The 12,417-nt window shown below is 46.5% G+C and overlaps 1 protein-coding gene across 4 annotated transcripts in view; it reads left to right on the top strand.

Moving 5' to 3' along the window:
* The window catches only part of EXOC6B (exocyst complex component 6B), a 607,915-nt gene that overhangs the window by 352,247 nt on the left and 243,251 nt on the right, over window positions 1-12,417 (top strand). For all 4 annotated transcript variants that reach the window (XM_072613606.1, XM_072612000.1, XM_072612825.1 and 1 more), the window contains 2 exons: window positions 7,342-7,476; window positions 11,602-11,781. In XM_072613606.1, coding sequence (XP_072469707.1) covers window positions 7,342-7,476; window positions 11,602-11,781 — 315 coding nt within the window. The remainder of the gene's footprint in view (window positions 1-7,341; window positions 7,477-11,601; window positions 11,782-12,417) is intronic.

Raw genomic sequence — 12,417 nt, 5'->3', positions numbered from 1 at the left:
AGTGCCAGGCTCCGCAAAGAAAGGCTGCACCCACGAATCCTGGAAGAGTCTTGCTCTGTGGGCAACGTGGAGAGGGTTAGTCATCATTCTTTATCTTTCCAGCTACCTAGCCCATCAGAAGCATCACTTTTGAATGCATCCATCAGTGCGCATCCATACAAACCTACATAACACACACACACACACACGCACGCACACGCACATGCACACACACACACACCCCTATACCCCTATAAGAACGTCTGTGGCCATGCCACTCTTTATTCCAGTCTCCACATCCTGATTCAAATTCCATTTACATGTGCATCCCCTCCTAGTTTATGACCTGCTTTACTTTTCTGTATGTTTTTCTCCCTCATTTACAAGTTCAGCCTTCTCAGAGGTGAATGTGCCATACATGGCTACCCAAATGGGCCACTCTTTGATGGAGCCTCCTTGTGTCATGTTGTCAGTGATTATACTAATTGGACTGAGAAAAAACTCCAAAATATAAAACCCCAGTGGAGTCCTTTTGGGACTGTCCTGTACATTTGTTTCCTTCTCCCTGAGCAAGCTGTGCCCCCTTTGCCTGCCCTTCCCAAGGCACTGGCCACTAGCACTATGCTGTGGAGCGTCCATCTTCCCCCACCCTAGCTCTGCTTTTTTCTTTTGTGTATCGTCTCCCCACTTTGAGGCCTGGCTTGCTTTCTTTCTGTTTGTACCAGTATCTTGGGTGCTTGGCAGATGTCTGGCACCTGAGACACTCTATAGAAATGTTGTGTTCAGGGAGGACCAGTACCTTTGGTGTGATGGCTGCCAAGCCCTTTTTAGGGCTCTTTCCACCTTTAGTGTCCACCTGTTCCACCTAACTCACCTGTGGCTCCAAGAGGCTGCAGCATGCGCAGTGGCCACACCCTGGTAAGCCGTTCCGGCAGATGGGCCAGACCAGGCTGAGGGTAACCAAGGGCTCTCAAACCCACTGGTGAGTTAGGGGGTGTCTCCCCCACGCATGTGAAGACTTCCTCTGGTGGAATGGGCGGATGAGAACAGTTTGTTCCAGCGGCCATGAAGGCAGCTGAAGCAGGCGATGGGAAGGGCTTAGAGCCTGGTTAGACACCGAAGACGCCAAGGTCATCCGCTGCACCCTGAGCCATCGCCAGCCGTCTGGACTCTGATGACTCCGGAGGAGAGTGCGGCTGACGACTCCGTGCAGCCCTGCCTCACTTAAATCCAACTTTTGGGTGAATCAAAACACAGAAGAAAAAAGGTTATTAGTGATTATTATTATTAGTCAAGACTTCAAACAACTTCCTTATGGTAACAAGCAGAACAAAGGTAGCGCGCCCAGCCTCTCCACCCAGCTTTAAGCTTGTCCGGGTTGTCTTGGTGGCTTCGCGAAACCCTGGGAAGTGGGTACTCTTCTTATCAGCATTTTACAGATGAGGAAACGGAGTCTGAGAGAAGCCAAGTGAAGGGGACGTTGCCCTTGTCCAGGAACCTCTGAAGCCACAAGTCTTCCTCCTGGGCTCCCTGGCTGCCGTGGTCTCCCTCCATGGGGATGGCTTCACTTTTCCTAGCCCACCTTGCTGCTGTCTCCCCTGAGGGCATGATCTTCAAATGAGAACTGTAGTTCTCACGAGCAGCATTTAGGTGTGATGGAAATTGGTTACCCTTCGACCCTCTTCCTCTTCTTGTTTTTGGTGGCCCCTGAGGGGCTGCCAATATTGATTATTTGCAGGGTGCCACCTGGATTCCTAAGATGTGTGATGTCCGCGCTGTTCTCTGGGCCAGGCTTGGACTCTGGAATCCCCTTCCCCATGAGCTCAGTGATGTCTGGAAGGACCTCAGCCTTGTTGGGTCAGTCTGGCTCAAGAATGAAGGAAAAGTCTTCGCTGTCCTCAGGGAAAGGTGTTACCGATTGGTACTCTTGTATCCTAGCCTTACAGTGTTGGCCCTGGGGATACAAAAGAGAGCCCTGAAAGACCTTCCACCTTATTGAGCAACACACAAGAACCTCAGGCAGGTAGAACTGTCCTTCTGTTGTTGGGAGCATGCCAGACGTGCCTCCAGACTGATCCGAGCAGAGTACAGAGAAAAGGGCCCTCCTTTTGTTTCTCTAAAGGACTTGGAAAGGCACTGTGGAGGTAGGGCTGGGGTCCGGACTTGGATTCTCATTCATGTATATCTGTGTGTGTCATCTACAGATAGGAGGGAGGTGTCCTGAGTGGCTCCCGGTCCCTCCCAGTTCTAAGTCTCATAGCTTGTCAGTCTCTCCTGGCACTGCAACATTCCTGCTGTCCCCCCAGCATCTAGCGGCTCTGGTGTTTGAAGCTGGACAAGGGTGAGGGGACTTCTGCGGGTCTCTTTGGTCCCTAGAGCCACCAGGTCTGTGCTGTATCCTAGGTCTGCTCCACTTACAGAACTAAGCTGGGCAAGGTCAATCTCCAGTGTAGGAGAGAGAAGTGTGGGGAGGTGCCCTCGTCCTTCTGGTTCTGCTCTCCAGAGTGAGCCCTGCTGTGTGTTGAGGGGCTCCTCTCCAGGGGCATCACTCGCGGCTGCTAAAGCCCTTTTTTGTTTTCTTTCTTCTGCCTTTGAAACAGTCCACCCAAATGACCTGCAGGAAAACATTTTTAAAGGAGGGGAGGAACAAGAACCATCACAGAAGAGACTCAAATGATGATGAAATTTTCTCTTTGAGATTGTTCCTCCACAAGTAACTTCATGATTAACCCCTCCCCCAGAGCATCTGCTTTTTCATTTGCAAATGCCCTTGTGAGGTTTTGGGGGAGCTGTCACTCAGGAGCACTGATTGCCTAGAGCTTATTAACAGACAATGTTCCCCTGCAAATGACACAGTATCTGCTGTAATCCTAATAGTCCATTCTGCGCTCTGCCATGAAACATTTCCAGAGTGACTGACAGCCAATTGGTGTAATTCATGGGGATCTTTTGTGTTGACAGTTTTTGAAAAAGTCGTGGGAAATTATAACGTACCCAGTGAAGCCGTCTTTTTTTTTTAAGCTGCCAATATCATGAAAAACAGGACAATCTTCTCTTTGACTGTCACTGGTTTGCATTTGCGATAACATGACACGATCCCTCCTTCTTATTAGGATTTCAATTTATAGACACAGTGCCTTTCCTACAGGTAGCTGTGCTCGTTTTAAAATAGAATCTCTTCAGTTTGCCACCGTGATGCTCTTCCCCTTTCCGCCTCCCTCCCCCCAGCATCATGGCAGTCTTGTCAGTAGCACCTGTCCACCCTCACCAGTCAAGGAAGGAGTTAGGTGAGACTTTTGTTTGTTTTGTGACTTACTTCTTCTCTTAGGTGGGGCAGAATGTGGGAGGGATGGGGGTGACCTGGTTCCCTTTTTTCTGTTTATTTCCAAGGATGCTCTGACAGTTTGGGCATTTTCAGATAGAGCGCTTTGAGGGTGGGGAGGGGGGACTGGGTACAGGAATCCTCCTCCCCAAACCTTGAGATTCTGTGGTAGCTTTGAAATCCAAATTCCTCTGTAGAGCTCCAAGAATTAGTTATTTCAGTTTGACAGTTTCCCTGGTGTCGAAGGGCAGCCTCACAGGTGCCAGAATCTCTGTGAGAGGAGGCTCACAGCTTTCTCAGATCCCCTTCCCCAAGATTTCTTGCATTCGTCATCTTTTGGAACCACATTGGGGCTGGGCATCTGAACATCTTCTCCCCTTTCGGTCTCTGGATGATGAAAAGCTGATCACCAGCTCCCATCACCACTCCATCTCTGAGTGATTTTTTGATGTTTTGGTGGCAGTATATATCTACAGAAGACTCCCAAGCAGGAGAAAGGGCAATAGAATTTCCTGTGGATATTTGCCTAAGTCCAAAGTTGAGAAAATAGATTTCAAACATACATTGGGCTCTTGAGGGATAGATCCTGACAGTTTCCTCATCTGTGAAATGGGAATAATGCAGCACCTCCCTCCCAGGGATGTTGTGAGGATCAGATGAGGTAATGGTGTAAAATGCTTAGCATGGTGCTTGGCCTGTAATAATCACTATGAAATATTAGTATTATTTGCTGTTGTCCAGTTGTTCCAGTCACACTTGACTCTTTGTGACCCCATTTTGGGTTTTCCTGGCAAAGCCGCTGGAGTGGTTGGCCATTTCTGTCTCTAGCTCATTCTGCAGATGAGAAAACTGAGGCAAACAGGGTTAAGTGACTTGCCCAGGGTCATGCAGCTAGTAAGCAGGAAGATGCCTTCCTGACTCTAGGCCTGGCACTCTCTCTACTTTTCCACTTGACTTCTTCATCATCATCATCAGTATTATTGTTATTACTGTCCAAGTGGAGTAAATAAAACAAATCATAACATCTCCCTTTCTTCTAGCTCTCCCTGAATGGAAGGTTCCTCTCTATCACCCCCACTCTGGAAGGCTTCCAGCTTTAGTGGCTCTGTTCCCCTGAGGGCTTCAGAGTCCTTCTTGGTGGTGTGAATGACCCCTGTTCTTTGGGGGAAGTCTCTGTGTAGCCTGTGGACTAGATAATGATACAATTAGAGGCTGGAGAATGGATGGAATGACTAGACTCTAAGGAGTTGTTCATGGTTCACTGTCAACATGTTCATCTCCCCAGTGGAGTACCCTAGGGATCTGTATTTGATCCTGGGCTGTTTAATAACATTTTTATTGGCAGTCTGGATAGGGGCATAGGTGGCAGGCTCATCAGATGTGCACAAGACTTAGAGTAGAGGGTTAGCTAACAGTGAGTGAGAGTCAGCATCCACAAAGATCTTAAGATGCTGGAGCAGAGTTGTCCAACAGACCACCTGTGACAGGCCATGCATCCTGCAGTGCTCCCAAATGCCACCAAACCCAATTAAAATGGAACTGGGAAATGTTTTTCTAAACAAAAATACAATAAAACATAGATAGCATTAGATTTTTAAAACAAAGTCATTATGTGGTCATTATGTGGTAGATTAATGGCTTCCATTTTTTTTTGAGTTTGACATCATTGGGCTCAATCTAAAGAGATGAAATTCAGCGGGGATTACTCTGAAGTCTTGTACTTGTATTAAAAAAAAATCTGTTTCACAAATACAAGGAGGAATGGTTAGAATGGTTAGAAAGCAATCGTTCTGAAAAAGGCTCTGGGTGCATAGTGGGCTACAGACTCAGCCTGAGTCACATATGTGATGGGAGAGGCCAGAAGAGCTGGTACAAGCCTAGGGCCCACCAAAAGGGGGACGGCTTCCAGGAAATAAGAGGTGAGAGTTCTGCTCCACTCTGCCCTTGTCCAACCTCAGCTGGAGTCGTGTATTCAATTCTGGTCCCAAAGTTTAACAAAGACCTCCATAGGCCAGAGGGTTTCTAGAGGTAGGCAGCCAGGATGGTGAAGAGTCTTGGGCCTCTGTCATGAGGATGAATCGATGGAGCTGGGCTTGTTACTCTGGGAGTAATATTCACAGGGTGCATGATAGCTATCCTCAAGCATCAGAGGTGCTAACTAATGGAGAAAGGCATGAGGTATATTCTTTTGGGGTCCAGAGGGCCTTTGACAATGAGTCAGATTTAGGCTCAGGAAAGACTTCTACCACTTCGAGCTGTCTAGCTGTGAGGAGGGGAGCTCCCCTTTCTTGGAAGTCTTCCAGCTGAGATGGAATGACCAATCATAACTTGTTTGGTAAGTTATCATTGAGATTGCTTTGGCTTCCAACTCTCTTCTATCATTCTGGATTGTGAGTAGAGTTCATAGAGCCTGTGATTGGCACATCTTATTTTGAGCACCATTTTTCCAATGGACCTGGAGTGCTTTGCTGTATGAGCCTGGAAGCTGCTGAAATTGTCTGCGAAGGGCATATCACTGTCCTGGAAAGTTGGTGATGATGATGCCCTAGCTGTGCTTCCCACTGTTCACACCATATCTCTTACACTCCTTCTTTCACATACAGTTTGTGTGGGTTCTTGTATGGAAAAAAAAACCCCACAACCCCCAAACAACTCAAACCCTCAAACATTATAAAGGAAGAGGTGAGACAGATTAGAATTTTATTGCTGTGTGTGGGGTTATTTTAGATACAGGTTGATGGGCAAAGGTCTCATGATTGAAGTAAGGTGCCAACTTCATGTGAAAGATAAGCTGAGATGAGCCAACTGGAGGCATTTGGAGAGACTCTCTAGTCCATGCCTTTGGCTGTGCAGATGCTTGTCCTGTAACTCCTTATGGATCTGAGCTCCTTCTCATGGGGTGCCCCTTCTGGGCCAGCTCTCCACTTGGTGCTTATACTTCCCAGGGGGGTGTCCTCTCACCCAACACCCTCACAGGTGGGTGGATCTGTGTTCCTCAGACAGCAGCTCAGAGGCCTCCCCGGTGAGCCAGGAGCCCATCTGGGGTCATAGAGGTCTTTACTATGTTTGCTCTCTATGCATAAACGTCTTCTTTTGGTCAGTCATTAGACACACTCACCTCCTAAAATGGCACAGTAAGACCAATGCTACAAACATTTATTCCTCTGAAACCTGGAGTATTTTCTGCAAGAGTGGGCTCTTAGTGAAATGTACACTGAGGAAACCCACGTGACCCAGGCAGCTCCTGCCTCAGTCCCTCGGGGTCCTGGTGTCCTTATGGTGGCCACCCCTGCTGTTTCCCATGGGCACAGCATCTCCTTTGGGTGGACAGCTTAGCCACACATTTGGCGTCTGCCCCTGTCTGCCCCTTGCCTTTGTGTCTCTCACAGCTTCCTAGGTATGTGGTACTTCTGACAATTGGTAAGGAGCAGTTCTCGTTACCAGACATCAAAGCAACTGCAAAGTCAGGGGGAAGGACAGATCCTCTTCTCCCCAGCCCAGGCTTTCAGGGGCTGCCTGGGGCACAGTGGTTTTCATCCTGCCAGTCTGGCTGCTCTTCTGAGTTTATCAGGGAAGCTTTGTTCCACTTGTAAAGGGATAACCAGGTGTGAACAAGCCTTTGCAGTTAGTTTAACATGTTGACATTTCATTTCATCTCATCTGCCCCTTCCTTTCTATAAGTATATCAGAAGAAATGGGAGCCTTGGCAGGAGAGGGCTGGGAGTTTGGTTGGGGCCTGGCGGTGGAAACAATGACCTTAAGAAAAATTTCTTAGCACTCGTGTGTGTGTGTGTGTGTGTGTGTGTGTGTGTGTGTGTGTGTGTGTGCGCGCGTGCGTATTACACTACTGACTGTCCTTATCAGCCACTCTGATCTCTTCTCCTTTCATGACATTCTGTCTTACTGTGCACCAGCCAGAGTGCCCAGCTTATCATGTCCCTCATGCATCCTCTATGTTTGTGCCACCCTCTTTCTGAGGTTGGGGGCACACCCATTTCACACATGATCATTGTACCCATGTACCTTTCTTTGCTTTGTAGCTTGTCCAGATTATCATCAACACAACCCACTTGGAGAAATCCTGCAAGTACCTGGAGGAGTTCATCACTAACATCACCAATGTGCTCCCTGAGACAGTCCACACCACAAAGCTGTATGGGACCACCACATTCAAGGTGAGCAAACCCCACAAACACCTTGGATCCTGTTGGTTGTGGCCTGAGGATGACTAGGTCCCCTAGAATGGATTGTACCTTGAATTGCTCTCTTATTTTCTAGGGAAAAATCTTTCTGTGGTCTCTGTCACTTTAGAAGAATAGTTCAATAGAGTGAAAAACCCTGCCCCTGGTGCTCACGTCACATTGGAATAATTCATACAGGTTTTCCCAGGTTTTTCTGAAACCCCATTCCTCTTTATCAGCACAATGTATTTCATCACATTCATATACTACAACTTGTTCAAGCATTCTCCGAAGGATGAGCATCCCCTCAATTTGTAATTCTTTGCCACCCCTAAAAGAGCTGCTGTAAATATTTTTGTACATAGAGATTTTTTTTCTCCCTCTTTTGATCTCTTTGGGATACAGACCTAGCAGTAGTATTGCTGGGTCAAAGGCTATGCACAGTTTTATAGCTCTTTGGACATAGTTCCAAATTGTTTTCCAGAATGTTTGGATCTATTCAAAACTTCACCAACAATGTATTAGTGTATTTTTAGACTTTTTTCAATATATTTATCAGTTGTGTTAACTTTTTTCTCTTTTCTTTCTTGCTTTTCCCCCCAAAATTTATTAATTTATTTGCTTTCAGTTTTAACAATCACTTCCATAATTTCCAAATTTTCTCCCCCTCTACACGTACATTTCTATTAAACACATTTTACATTAGTCATGTTGCATAGAAGAATTAAAATGAATGGGAGAAACCATGAGAAAAACAAAACAAATCAAAACATACCAAAGGAGAAAATAGTCTGCTTCATTCTGTGTTCCAAGTCCATAGTTCTTTCTCTGGATGTGGAAGGCATTTTGTATCATGAATCCTTTGGCAATGTTTTAGGTCCTTGCATTACTGTGAAGGGCTAAGTCTATCAGAAACAGTCCTTGCACACTGTGGCTGTTACTGTGCATAGTGTTCTCCTGGTTCTGCTCACTTCACTCAGCATCAGTTCATAGAAGTCTTCCCAGATTTTTCTGATGTCCACCTGTTCATCATTTCTTATAGCACAATAGTATTCCATTACATTCACATACCACCACTTGTTCAGCCATTCCCCTAATTAATGAGTGTCCCCTCAATTTCCAGTTCTTGGTCACCACAAAGAGAGCTGCCATAAATATTTTTGTACACATGGGAAGAGGACCCACATGTACAAAAATATTAATAGTAACTCTTGTTTATCCTTTAAAAAATACTATTTGTTATATGAAATAACTCTCTGGAAGGAGGAAGAGGAAAGATGTTGATGAAAAAAGGGTGTTAAAAAACAGATATCAATAAAAAATGATTTTAAACCAAGATTATAGGATGGTTTCTGATGGGAAGATTAAATTGAGGTTAAAATAAAGGAAAAACAGCAAATAAAAGTTGTGAGATATTCCTACTATTAACAATTTGAGATAGAGGGATTTCCTTTAATGAGGTGACATTTTAGGAATGGTGTTATAGGATTTCAGAAAAAGAACTTTCTTTGGAATTATGAGAGTATCAGGCTGGCTCTTTTCCTCATGACTTTTCTCTTTTGAAAGAACTGCTTTTCAGTTCTGAGTTTTGGTTTCTGATCCTTTTAAATGAAGGTGTTCTACCAGGATGGCACAAATGGCCTTTTACCTCAGTCGAATCATTTCCGAATGCTTTCTTTGATTCCTGGTTTATGGATAAGAATGGGATTTCTTCAAAGTGAGGCCTTGTCATAAATGGTATGTAGAGAAGTGATTTGGGTGACTTTTAAGTCATTGAGCATTTATTATGTGCTTACTATGTGCCAGCCCCTGGACTAGGTGCTGAGAATACAGAGAAAGACAAAAGACAGACAGTCCCTTCCCTCAAGTTGCTCAGTCTGATGAGGGAGACAGCATGCCAAGAGCTCTGTACAAACAAGCTATAAACTGGATAAATTGGAGATAATCTCAGAGAGAAGCCTTAAGGGTCATCTAGAAGGGCTTCCTATAGAGATGGTGGATGAAGCCTGGAAGGCCAGGAGATAGAGATGAGGAGGAAAAGGATTCTAGGCCTGGGATAGCAGAGGTCTGGGTCAGGAGATACCAGAGCGTGTGCTGAGGAGTAAAGTAGGAGAACACTGGGAAGTAGGGGGGACAGCTCATGAAGGGCTTTGAATGCCAAACAGAGCGTTTTGTACTTGATCCTGGAGGCAATAGGGAGCCACTGGAATTCACTGGGTTCAGAAGTGATGTGGTCAGACCTGTGCCTTCAGAGGTAACTTTGATAGAGTCAAGGATGGATGGGAGTGGGGACAGAGTCAATTCAGGGAGACTGAGCAGCAGGTTACTATCATGGTCTAGTAATGAGGTGAGAAGGGCCTGTACTGGGTAGGGGCCATGTCAGAGGAGAGAAAGGGATATATCAAGTGATGTTTCAGAGGAAGGCTCCATTTGACTTGGCAACACTTTGGAAACGGGGGATAAAAATTGAGTTGAGAGCTGAAGATAACACCTAGGACAGGTTGTGAATCTGGGTGGCTGAGAGGATGGTGGTGCCTCTGATAATAGGGACATTACAGAGAGGGAAGGGTCCAAGATAATTTTAGAGTTTGGGACATGTTGAATTCAAGATATCTGTGAGACCTCCAGTTGAAGATAGGCTGCCAGAGGTCAGCAGAGAGGTTAGGACTGGACAAAGAGATCTGAGAATCCGTAACTTAACAATGATGATTGAGTCCATGGGAGTTTCTGAGCCCACTAAGCTAAATAGTCTAGAGAGAGAAAGGTCCCAAGACTCTGGGGGATACCCATGGTTAAGAGTCACACACTGGATGAAGATTCAGCGAAGGAGGCTGAGAATTCAGACAGGTAGAAAGAGAATTGGGGGAGAGCCTGATCCTGAAAACCCCAAGCAGTCTTTCCAGCCTTGTTACCCATCCTCTCATTCCTCTACCCTCACAGACCCAGCCCTTCATGCTGGTCTGCTCTTTGTGTGTCCCCCATGGCACTCCATTGCCATCCACGCCTCTGTCCTAGCCAGCACTTGGAAGGCTCCCTTCTCAATGCAAGAGGCTTCTCCGTCATCTACCAGCCAGCTGCTGTTGCCTTTTCTACTTAGCTGTCCTGAAATTATCTTGTGCTTATGTTACATGTCTACTGAACATAGACTTCCATATATACATAGATGTGTATGTACATACATGTATAATGTACATGTGTGTGATAGCTCCCCCAATAAAATGGAAACTTCTTGAGAGCAGGGATGGTTCCATTTGGGGGGCATTCCTAGTGCCTGAAAATGTCAAGCAGCCACTTGCCGTTTCACAAACAATATTATTCTTTACGGCGTTAACTCTGTCTCCTGTCCTTCCCCCTGACCCCAGTTTCCCCTTCCAAGAGCCATCCAGCCTACCTGGCCAGACAGCCCCTGTGGAAGAGGGTGGCATATGGCTTCTGTTGTCGCTCTGGGATTAAAAGTACAAAAGAGGGCCTATTAAAAATGGGCAGGGAGCCACAGGAGGTACACCGCCAGTGAGCTGCTTAGCTGAGGGGAAGTTCTGGAGACCACTAAAGGTCGTGCTGACAGGGCTTATTGGAAACACTGAGCGCTCTGAAACACATCGAAAGGGTCTTTTTACCAGGACTCTTTCAAACCAGCTAATTCGGCACTCAGTATAAACAGAGCAATTACAATGGCTATGTGTTGTGTATTTTCCTAAGCTACTGTTTCCTCAATACGTTCCCTTGCAGATGGAAACCTTTTGCTGGATGATGAGGGGGCAGGGGATCCAAAGGGCTTCCTGGTGGTGGTCTTGTCAGAATGCTTTTTATTTCTTCTGTGTGGATGCAAAACCAGCTAGAGGACTCACCTCTTCTTGCTCCCAGGAGCTTTCTGGCCTTCTTGAAATGAGAAACGGGGTTGCTTATGGTAAGGAATCACATAAAAGCATTGGTATGTGACCAGTAAAGAAGATGGAACAGATTTTCCCCAATTATTCAGGGACAAAGACGACAAGTGGCGACCCTGGCCTGCCCACTAGACCCCACTGTCACATCTGTGGGATGGAAGGGTCAAGGGCCCGCCAGCACTGATTCCTGCCTCACTTGGCACAGCTTTTCAGCCTCTGTCTCTGTTCTCAGGATGCCCGGCATGCTGCAGAAGAAGAGATTTACACCAACCTCAACCAGAAGATTGACCAGTTCTTGCAGCTGGCTGATTATGATTGGATGGCTGGGGATTCGGGCAGCAAAGCCAGTGATTATCTGACAGATCTCATCGCCTTTCTCCGGAGCACCTTTGCAGTCTTCACACACCTTCCTGTAAGTCCCTGTCGCCCCTGGTCCCTTAGATCAAAAACAAATCATTGACACATTTTATTTTTGTCGCCTTTATTTCTGAACCCATCCTTCCTCTTCTTCCCTGCCCTGTTAAGCCAGCCTTTGAGACAGAATGAAAAACAAAGAAAAAAAAGTTGTTCAGGGAAACCATCCTTATCCTCTTGGAAAGAGCTGTTGTCTTGAAATGCTGCCCACAGGAGGGCAGCTGAGCTGGGCACAGGCTCTGACCGTCATCCAGAGGAGGAGAACGACAACACATTCTCCTCATGCCATCTTCTCAGTGATCTGCCCTTTCCACATGAGCCTGCCTTGATGTAGACGTAGCGAAAGACAGACATCATCAGTTCGCATGCCGGCTCTGGTGGCCAAAAGCCTCCAGTCTGCTCTTTTCCAGACGTACATCCAGCCAGAGAGCTAGGGGCTCAGCTCATGAAAACTGCTTTTGAGGAACTGGGTTGGGGTTGGCTGTTGAGGCAGAAGTGCCTTGTTCCCCAGATCCTGGTAGAACTGCAGAGAACCACGGGGAGCCAAAGATGGGGGTCCCCCCTTCACCTGTGCTGGGATTTGTACTTTCTACTCGCTTTGCCAAGCCTTAACTAGAGGACCTTGCCCTTTCTG

Source organism: Notamacropus eugenii, chromosome 1, assembly GCF_028372415.1.
Source record: "Notamacropus eugenii isolate mMacEug1 chromosome 1, mMacEug1.pri_v2, whole genome shotgun sequence".
Taxonomy (NCBI): Eukaryota; Metazoa; Chordata; class Mammalia; order Diprotodontia; family Macropodidae; genus Notamacropus; species Notamacropus eugenii.
Note: the sequence above shows the minus strand (reverse complement) of the source record. Positions and strands in the feature narration are given on the sequence as shown.